Here is an 11050-nt window from a genome sequence, read left to right as displayed (position 1 = left end):
AAATAATAAAATTATATATATATAACAAATGAACCCAAAGGGCCATCTTAAACACGGCATCCCCCCCCCCCAACAGTTATATCAATTTACTGTGCAAAATATTAAATTTATCCCGAACTTTATATAGACAAAAGCCTCCAATAGGAGTTTCCTTTTAATAATAATAATAATTACGTGGTCAACTCTGTTACCAATCACGGCACGAAATATTTCTTTAGTCCACGTCCTGCTGTTATAGCAGAAGATTATAAAATGTTATGTTCTAAACCAGGCAGTGAATAATTGGACCGAGTCCATTAACATGCTAAGATCCTTGAATGAAATATACAAAAAAAATAAGAATTATTGAATGCTAGTCTACAATCAAAAGTTGAGACGCTTGCACAATCTGACGGGAATTTTGGACAATTGACCACGCATAAAAAATCCAATAGCATTTGGAAAATTTAAATATTTCGATCAGATGAGGACGGAAATCTCAAAGGGCAATCCCATCTGTGTCCAAGCATGTCTAACATTTAATTTAATTTAATTTCTATTTTGTTTATCCGATAATGGCAGCAAAGTCATGAAAAGAATCGAGGGCAATATATATATATATATATCATATCATATCATATATTTAAGAGAAGAATTCACCCCCCGAGTATCCTCACGGTTTACAGGGCGGGCTGTACCACCTCACAGGAAGGAAACGGAAAAGAAAACATCAAATCTCCCTATGTACGTCATCCATGATGCGAATGTGTAAGAACCTTGACCCCCACCACCTTTCTTTTCACTGTTTTATCTCAAGAGACCCCCCCCCCCCAATTTTTTCTTATTCATTTACATAGCAAGACAAGAAAATACACCCACAATTGCCAAAATACCAAACCCCCCCTTTCTTTTCCAATCTAACTTTGACACAAACTGACATGAAGAGGAAAAACAAAATTTTAAATGAACAAAAAAGGTTCATGGATATGGAATTATACTTGAGGAGAATTTCTGGACACCGCCAAAAACTACCTTGGCCGTGGTCTGGCAGCTGGAAATGACATGGTTTGCCTAAGTTTCCGTTGAGAAGATGGGGTTCCGAATACCATTGTCTGAGACTGGGTTACCATGTCCGCCATTGATGGCGTCTGGTAAGCTTGCATGAGGTTTGTACTATCAGTGGAATCACCTCGCGCAGTTGCTCTTTGCCATGAGTGTGAGCTCAAACCTGATAGAATGTAAGCCCTTCCAGATGTTTCATATACCCGCTGGCTTGCCATCCGTTCTTGCATCTCCTTCAACTCCGCACACAGTGCAATACACAGTCTGTCACCTGCCCGAGTAGATGCAGTTTCTGACAATGCTTTGCCACAGCTCTCCAGTACACAGACCGCACGAGCTAGATCACCATTTTCAGCTGCAGCTCTAGCCTCAGCCATTGCCTCCGCTGCACGGAGTCTGTTTCGTTGCTTATCCACTTCCATTGACACCACTCGTGTTCCGGTTATTTCAGGCCTTTGGATCTTAACTTGGCTAGCTTCCTCAAGAGTCATCATACCTTTTGTCATAGGATCTCTGTAAGTACAACTGACCTTTAGCAATGACATCTCATCACTGGTACCATCAACTGGAATATTGACTGTTACCAAGAAATCCCTTTCTTCTTCGGCGTACAAGTCTCCAACATCAACAAAACCCATAATTGCATTGGCCATGATGCTGCTTTTGTAACTACCTGCTTGAATTGAACCAATTTCCAATCTTGGATGAAGGCACTCAACTTTGACCTGTAGCTCTTGCACCACTACACTCAATAGCCCTCCTATGCACTGTGCAAATGCATCCTGAATCACACCCTCAGCTTCTATGAATGAAAATGTGCCACCTGAAATCTCAGAAATTGAATGCATTGATGCAGCATCATGGTCTGAACCAAACCCAAATGCATGCACAGGAATACAGAACCCCGTGCCACCATTCAGGTTAATTGATGTCGGGAGAAGAGATTTGTAATCTGCTCGAGGACGGGTCGTGCTAGTACCAGAGATAGTATATGTATCCTGCCCATCAGATAATAGTATGATGCTACAAACTGGATTCTTCCATTTGCGATCAACCATCACCTTGAAACCTTTCCTTAGACCTTCAGCAATGTTTGTCCCACCACTAGAAACCAGAGAATTAACAGCCTGTAAGGCCTCGAGCTTTCCAGTCTCTGTCATGCGACGAAGAGGAAAGTGGCGTCGGGCTGTGGATGAGAAGGCAATAACAGACAGTCGGTCAGATGGACCCAGATTCTGGATCACAAACCCCATAGCTCGTTTTAGCAAAGCAAGCTTTGTACCAGACATGCTGCCACTAACATCAAGCACGGTAACGAGATCAACCGGAGTACGAGAATCTTGAGATGATTGTGGTGATTCAGCATGATTCCAGTTCCTATTCTGTCTTCCACTGGTAAGAGGAGCCTTGAGATGTATTAGTATGGTGAAATTATCATAAGGGACTGATTTTGGAACTGCTGAAACTTCTGTATATGTGAAAACCTCTACAGTTCTCACAGAATTAAGATCACCAGCATCTTTAGTGGGCGCGTTTCCCTCGGCAGTCTCGTGTTGAGGATCCAAGTCTTCATCATCATCAAAGATAGCTGGTTCATTGGCTTGATAATGTGATGAAATATGCCTGTTTGCATCTGTTCGAGCTGGAGGAAGCCGTCTTAGAACAGTCATCCAAGCATCATCTTGGGGCCAACCTAGTGCGCTCATTCTTGGCTTTCCGCGAGTAACATCAGAAACAGGTCTTTGAAAGGGGATTTCTTTCCACTTTGCTCGGCAAACTGGACAAATCTGGTTCCCATGCTTTACATTAGAGGCAATGCAATGGAAGTGGAAGGAGTGGGAGCATTCTGCCATAAAAATGGCTTGGCCCTGTCCCGTTTTCATGGCAGTCAGGCATATTGCACAGGTCCTCTGCAGTACAGAAGGACGGTCTTGTGAGGAGAAAAGATCCCACGGACAAACATATATGATTGCAGACAAATAAAAGTTTAAACAATAACAGCTATGGATATCATATTCAAGAGAAGGAGAGAAATTTTACTAACAACTGAATGGCAAATTTATTAATAATCAAGTGGTAGATGTCTAAATATTTTGACACATATTTCTAGACTAAAGAGCATCCCGATGCAAGTTCCTGTTATACTTAGGTTCGACATCAGAATTCCTGAGCCAATGAGGGATGCTTAAGCCAGAATGACATTATTATTATTATTATTTACAAAGCTGCAGAGATGTGTCCCGGTGAATCAGCTAACCAGCCAAAAAAGAAGTCAATGTTAGGCAGTCAAAGCGTTGCAAATGACATAATGCCAAATTATGAATAATCAATAGTAGATGACTTTTCAAAAGTAAAAAAAATAATAATCAAGCCACTCTGGAGCAAACTAATGATGGAGGAGCTTTCAAGAAAACAACCCAAAAACGCAAATTTTAAAAAAATAATATTAGTGCAGAACTCATCAAAAGGATAGAAGTTTAATGGGTGTGCTCCAAATTTCATTCCTTTCTTTATTTTTATTTGTCAGTTCTTTGATTCCCCAATACTTTTACTTCTCTGAAGATTGCTGCTGGATAGCTCCCAATCAACGGTCCACAGGCTTCTTTAATTTTTCTATCCTCTCTAACTCACCATCAAAAGCAGAGAGAGAGAAAACATAATATTGTGTGCGATCAAGGTAAAGCAGTGCTGACCAGACAAAGCACTTTTTCCCCATCAAGGGAAAGGAGAAACAGTAGCAAAACAAACAAGAGTGGTGGTATTGGTAATGGGACGCTAGAACAGTAATACTTTTCTAATAAGCCAAAGAGAAAAATGGTCCTTTAAAGGGACTTCTCCACTTTAAAACTTAATCACCCCACGAAAGGGGCCTCCTCAAGATCATAGAAAGAGTTGAAAACAACATGGCAATACCAACATGCTCCCTTCTTCACAAGTATTCATTGTATCGTACATATCACTACTACCCCCACGCACCCACCATTTGTATATATACCCCACACCTTGACAAGCCACCCTGAAACTAGATTAGACTAGTGTCTGCTAAAAACAAAAGCTAGGTTGTGAATAGACCGGACGCTTAACATTTAACAGCAGCACCATTAAAATTATCTCAAATCATACTACATGCCTTTAACACTAACCAAAACAATAAATCCAATATTATTAAAGATTTGCAGGGCAAGGCAAGCGAAAACAAACAAACAAATCCCATTAACCCTTGATGGGAATAATATTATTTCTTTAAAAAAAGGAAAAATGGTAGCAGAAACAACATATCATTATTACCTTATTGTTGCTATCGGGGGACGCGGGCAAGCGGAGGCCGGAAGAAGATGGTGTAGGAGTAATGGACCCGTGAGAGGAGCGGGAGAATAGTCTAGCAGGAGAAGGTGAGGAGGAGGAATCACGTTGTTCAACATCCGTCGGAGGGACATAGAGACACATGTTCAGGCCAAGAGCTAATTTTGCCTTTCTCCATTTGCTTCCCATTTCTTTCTCAGATCTTAAACTTATCAAGGACTTCCTCAAACAAAAACAAGCCTGGCCTCTCTTTCTCTCAGCCTCTATCTATACACAAGTTGGATCTTGAAACTGTGAGAGTGCACAGGAATGGAGATGGAGATTGGACATTTTTTTTGTTTTGGCAAAGGAAAAAAAAAAAAAAAAAAACAAGAGAGGGAGAGAGAGAGGGAAAGAGAGAGAGAGAGAGAAAGTTTGCAGGACGAGGAGTGCTTTATAAGTGAGGTTATGTTATGTATATGTAAGAGAGAGAGAGAGAGAGAGAGAGAGTAAGTTTATCTTTTATGGTGTTGGGATTTTTGACTTTGATTTTGGGTGGTGGTCAGAGGATAACAGCCTTTTTTTAGTAGATAGTGATGAGATGAGATATCTCTGCTTAAGGATTTTTTTTTTTTTTTTTTACATTCCTTCTTGTTTCCCATTTGCCCTTTGGTTTTTGCTGTATTGACTTCATTGCCATTATCACAATTACAATTACGGGGTTCGCCACTTGCCGTTACTGTGGCTTTCCACGCTGTTTCAATATGGACCGTTACGGTATTTTCTCTATTCAGGAAAAGTGCATTTTAGTTCTTAAGGTATTGAAGATTCTTAATTTGATTCCTATAATTTTTAATTTTGACACTTTAGTTCTAAGACTTTATTTTTCTTGTGTTTAAATCCTTGGGTCTTGAGGAAGGAGAGAGAGACTTGTTGAAAAAGTCTCAATATTTATAAAAAAAAATATCATCTTAAATATTTATTTTGAATTAAATTATGTTTTTACGGTTATTTGAGTTATTTTTAGATTCGTCAAGTTAACCGAGTTATATAAAGTCAACCCCCATACAGTTCAAAAAAAATTTCTACTACAAAAAACATTAACAAAGCCTAGATTTTTTATGTTATAAAATATATTAATCCAACCCACAACATAATATATGCCAATAATCTAGTTATTTACTAATTCATTAACTCTCCGATGTTATATATATATATGCGTTGAGACATGAAAAGAATTTTAGATAAAAATGATTTGTGTTTAGAATTCTTATTTAACTAGTTAATTAGAATCTTTATTGTAAAGCTTAAGATATTATATCAGGTTCTAAGATATAATTTATATTATTTCTTAACACTTTTCCTTAAATAAAAACCCTTTTAACTTCAAACTTGCACAAATTCGCATTACTTTGTGGTTAATTTTATTAATTAGAATATAATGGTGAAATTTGAACTTATAAACTGTTTGATTATCATAGCTTTTATACTATTCAAAAACCATTTTAATCCAAAAATTTAAGTTGTTAGATGAGATTTTAAGATGTGGTTTATATTATTCTCAAATAGAATATGATAGTTTGAGTTTATATTTATGTTATAAATATAATGTTTATGTATTCAAAATTAAGGTTAAATATGTTAGTGTCTAGTGTTTTAAACAATATAAATTTTTTTTTCTCTCTATATATTTAAAAAAATAAATTTTAATTTTCATCCTTAGTTCATGGATGGAGTGTCTTAATTTCACGACAAACATTTTGTATCAATAAACTCCTTTAACTTTTATTGTAGTCTCAATTTCCACCCACCATCTAGTTTCATCAAAATTTGTCCATAAAAGTAACAAAAAATATTTTTAAATTTCAATTTAATTCCTAATTTTTTTTGTACTATCTCAATTTAATAGGTTGGGATATAAGAGTATTTTAGTTTTTTTACACTAACTCATTGGTCATTAAAAGATTGAACATGATTATTATTATCTTTGCAGATTATTTTGTACAGAAAAAAAAATACTCTTATACCCCCTAGGCCAATGAAATTTAAACCCGTTGATCAAGATTTTTTTTTTTTTTTTACTTTGCACAAACTTTTAAACAAGTCAAATACTTCTTTATCCTTAGATAAGACAAAATAGCTTTTAAGCATTTAAGGATGTTTTGGTACTTTCACATTAGCTTATTTGTTGTTTCCACAATTATGAAAGACTTTTTAGTAATTTAACGTTTATCTTTAATATTAAATTTTAAAAATCTCCTATGCGTGTTTTTTCACGTGTCTGTATATTTGTGTGCTTTTTTCGACGATGTATGCAACGCTACCATTTGTTCAAAAATGGCCTTCCACCACGTCATTGGAAGCGCCACCACAGGCTCTTCCTCCTAATGTGAAGTGTGTAGGTGGTGGTCCATTGATTTATCATCGATGATCATTTCTTCTTCCTATTTTTCTTTCTTTTCTAGTTAAAGGGCATGTTTTTTTTTTTTTTTTCAATCTCAATTGTTATATTTTTATTGCTTATTTTCGCCCGTAACTCTTTTTAGAAAAGTTTTTTTTTTTATTATGTTTTCAATTCAATCCTTAAATTACAATTTGTCATATATATATATATATATATATATATATATATATATATATATATTACCAAATGTATTTGGCCTTGCATTATATATTTTTGGCATGAGTTTATTTGTCAGTTTCATTTGTGTTTATATTTTAAGTTATAAATTTGTTAAGTTGTGGATTTATCTTTTATTAATTTTAATAAACAAGTTCAATAAACACTATCAGGTAAATTTTTTCATTTTATATGGTTGAATATCTTAATTTATATCTCTCAATTTTATTAATTTCTCTTTTGATTATTTTAATGATTTTTTCTTGTTTTATTCACATAAATAATTATTAATTTATTTAATGAGATACTTTATAGGTTTTTTAATTTATATTTTGAATTTTTATGTTAAAAAATACATTGAAGCAACCTATATAATTAGTATTTTTTTTAAACAATGATATTCTGTGGTAAAACACGGATTAAATTGTTAGTTGACACCTGTGTCTTTTACGCGCTTTTACCAATATCATAATATCAAAGAGTTATAACTAATAATTTATTAATATCAACTATCAAATCTTAAACAAAAACTATAAATAAAAAACAACACGAATTTGAAGTTATATATTGTTTGAATTTGGAGTGTGAGTTTCTACAAAGGCGTGAACTCTATTATATATAGCTAAAAGAGCTCAGATTTTTACTTGTGGAATGCACTGTGCAGTCCACAGTAAAAGTCTGATCTGTCATGCTTTTTTCGTTTTTTTTTTTTATATATACCTTTTTGCTTCTTATTTTTTAAGTCTTTTTTTTCATTTTTTTTAATTGAGCTGTCTTTTTTTTCTTTTTTTCTTTTTTACTTTTTGTTTTTTTCTTTATTTTTTCTTTGTTTTTGTTTAATTGATACTTTTTTTAAAAAAAATTTGTTAATGTTAAATTTTTTTGTATCTCAAACTTTTATAACATGCATTCCGGGTTTATCGGGTTAACCCAGATTTTTTTTTCTGGTTTCATAGGTTAACCAAATTAATTATGGGTTAACCCATCAATTTTTTTTTCTATGCAGCTATCAAACTTTCATGACGCGAATCCCTGGTTTGATGGGTTACCTTAGTTTGAGGGTTAACCCAATTAATTCAGATTTTTTTTTTACTTTTTGCTTTTCTTTTCTTTTTTATTTTTTCTTTGTTTTTTTAATGGATATTTAAAAAAAAATTATTAATGTTAAAATTTTTTCTATCTCAAACTTTTATAACACATATTTCAGGTTTAATGGGTTAACTCAGATTTTTTTTTTTTTGTTTTTTTTTAATTAATTTTTTTCATTTCCACAAACTTTTACTGTGGACTGCACTGTGCAGTCCACAGTAAAAGCTGAGCTGTCATGCTTTTTTCTTTTTTTTTAAAGTTTTTTTTTTCATTTTTTTTTTAATTGAGCTGTCTTTTTTTTTCCTTTTTGTTTTTTTTCTTCATTTTTTATTTGTTTTTGTTTAATTGATATTTTAAAAAAAAAATTGTTAACATTAAATTTTTTTGTATCTCAAACTTTTATAACATGCATTCCGGGTTTATCGGGTTAACCTAGATTTTTTTTCTGGTTTCATAGGTTAACCAAATTAATTATGGGTTAACCCATCAATTTTTTTTCTATGCAGCTATCAAACTTTCATGACGCGAATCCCTGGTTTGATGGGTTAACTTGGTTTGAGGGTTAACCCAATTAATTCAGATTTTTTTTTTACTTTTTGCTTTTTTTTTTCTTTGTTTTTTTAAATGGATATTTAAAAAAAAATTATTAATGTTAAAATTTTTTCTATCTCAAACTTTTATAACACACATTCAGGTTTAATGGGTTAACTCAGATTTTTTTTTTGTTTTTCTTTTTAATTATTTTTTCATTTCCACAATAAAACACTGATTCCTTAGGAGCTTTTTTTTATTAAAGTTATCTTAGTTTTTTTAGCTGTTTTTTTTTTAATGTTTTTTGGGATTTTTTTTGCTTCTTCCTTTGTTTTTTTTTAAACAAAATTTTTTGTTTAATTTAGTTTTATTAATGTTTAAAATTTTTTATTTAGTTGTCAGACTTTCATGACACGTTTACCGGATTTAAAGGGTTAACTTGGTTTGACAAGTTAAATAGATTTTTTTTTTGCTTTTTATTCTTTTTAATTAATTTTTTTTTGTTTAGTTTAGTTTGTTAATGGTAGATTTCTTTCTATTTAGTTATTAGACTTTCATAACATATATCCCGAGTTTCACAGGTTAACCTGGTTTCACGAGTGAACCCAGTTAATTCTAGGTTGACCCGTTAATTTTTATTATTATTTTCATAAATGTTTTTGTTTAATTTAGTTTGTTAATATTAAATTTTTTTTATTTGGTTATCAGATTTTCATGACACAGATCCTGGGTTTAACGGGTTTAGCATGGTTTGACGAGTTAACCTAGATTTTTTTTTTCTTTTTAATTAATTTTTTTTGTTTAGTTTACTTTGTTAATATTCACATTTTTTTTATTTAGTTACCAAACATTCATGACACGGTTCCCGGTTTTAACGGGTTAACTTGGTTTGACGAGTTAACCTGGATTTTTTTTTTTAATTATTTTTTTCGTTTCGTTTAGTTTGTTAATGTTAAATTTCTTTCTATTTAGTATTTTTTTTCTTTTTAAAGGTTTTTTTCTTTTATTTTTTTCTTTTTAATTAATTTTATTTAATTAATTTAGTTTATTGATATTAAATTTTTTCTCTAAGTAGTTTTTGGCTGATGCCTTTAGTTTTTTTTTTTTTTTTATGCCTTTGACTGTGGACTACACTGTGTAGTCCACAATGAAAAGGCTGATGCCTTTTTTTTTTTTAATTAATTTTTTTCATTTAATTTAAATTGTTAATGCTAAATTTTTTTTCTATTTAGTTATCAAACTTTCATTACACGGATTCCGGGTTTGACAGGTTAACCTGATTTGACGAGTTAGTCCGGTTAATTCTGGGTTAACCCATTAATTTGTTTTTTTTTTTAATTATCAAACTTTCATGATGCGAATTCAAGGTATGACGGGTTAACCTGATTTGAAGGGTTAACCCAATTAATTCATTTTTTTTTCTTTTTTTCATTAGTTTTTTTTCTTCCTATTGGTTTTTGTTTTTACTAATCTATTTAATTATCACACTTTTATGACACGACCTTGCAGTCAGACCCACGTCCAATGCTATTGGATCTGGTATTGTAGTCTAGACACTTTTACACTAAGGGTTAACCCAAGTTTAATGTTATTATTAATATTATAAACATTACTCTTGGATCAGGCGATGTAACCAAAACTCAGACTTTTGGGTATAACTTTATAAAAAAACCCAACACTTTTAGATCTCGGCTATTTTTAAAATGTAAAAAATAATTGACCCGCGGCATCGCGCGGGGCACGTAACTAGTTAATCATACTAAAATTGATTTGTCATTCCAAAAAAGAAGGAAGGAAAACGTGATGGGAGAGAGTGAGAAGGGGGGCAAAGGCGTCAGCATAAAAATTGAAAGAGACTAAAATTGAAATCTTGATTTTTATTCATTGTAGTATTTATGAAAGAAAAAAAATGATGTTATTGTTGCTGAATTGAAATTGATATGGTGTGAGAATTTTCCGAGACACTGACACCTTTAAGTTTACTCATATTTATTTGACCAATAAATATATTTTATATTATTTTTTTGTTTTTATTTTTTTAATTTAAATTCTTTCATTTAATTTTTTTTTTGTATTTTTAGTGGTTTTGAGATATATAAACTTATAGAAAAAACCTAATAAAAAACTGGTCAATAATCGAAAACTTTTTTAATTTTCTTTTAAAAGTAAAAAAAATCACTTTTATTTTTATAAAATAGAAAAAACCAGGTAAAATATAGGTTGAAATCCGTATTCTTAGGTTTAGATTATTAGGATCCTGATTTTTCGATAATCAAAATTAATTACAGGTCTAGGTTACCAGGTCCAAATACACCTAGGCATTTTTCCTTGTAAGGCTAGTTGTGTGAGCATGAGCTACCATGCTCATGCGCTACTATGCTTGCCTCTTCTTCTTCTTTTTTTTTTCTTTTTTTTGTATTGTTATTATTTTAAAATAATTAAAAAATTTAGAGTTAAAAGATTATAATGATATTTTAAAATAATTAG

The 11050-nt window shown here is 32.1% G+C and overlaps 1 protein-coding gene across 1 annotated transcript; it reads right to left on the bottom strand.

Annotated features, from left to right (window-relative positions):
* Positions 1–569: 569 nt before the first annotated feature.
* On the bottom strand, positions 570–4742 carry LOC118034703 (E3 ubiquitin-protein ligase WAV3). The gene is made up of 2 exons (XM_035040046.2): positions 4330–4742; positions 570–2951 (listed from the first exon to the last, which is right to left on the bottom strand). Exons 1-2 carry the CDS (start codon positions 4531–4533, stop codon positions 1008–1010), a joined length of 2148 nt encoding a protein of 715 aa, XP_034895937.1. The 5' UTR covers positions 4534–4742; the 3' UTR covers positions 570–1007.
* Between the last annotated feature and the right edge of the window lie 6308 nt (positions 4743–11050).

This window comes from Populus alba, chromosome 9 (assembly GCF_005239225.2).
Source record: "Populus alba chromosome 9, ASM523922v2, whole genome shotgun sequence".
Classification (NCBI taxonomy): Eukaryota; Viridiplantae; Streptophyta; class Magnoliopsida; order Malpighiales; family Salicaceae; genus Populus; species Populus alba.
This window is presented reverse-complemented; position numbering and strand designations above follow the sequence as displayed.

Excerpts from the sequence above, each read along its gene's own strand:
- LOC118034703 (XM_035040046.2), bottom strand. The coding sequence starts at position 4,533 with ATGGGAAGCAAATGGAGAAAGGCAAAATTAGCTCTTGGCCTGAACATG. Across the intron at positions 2,952-4,329 it reads CCCCCGATAGCAACAATAAG|AGGACCTGTGCAATATGCCT; the intron begins GTAATAATGATA and ends TCTGTACTGCAG.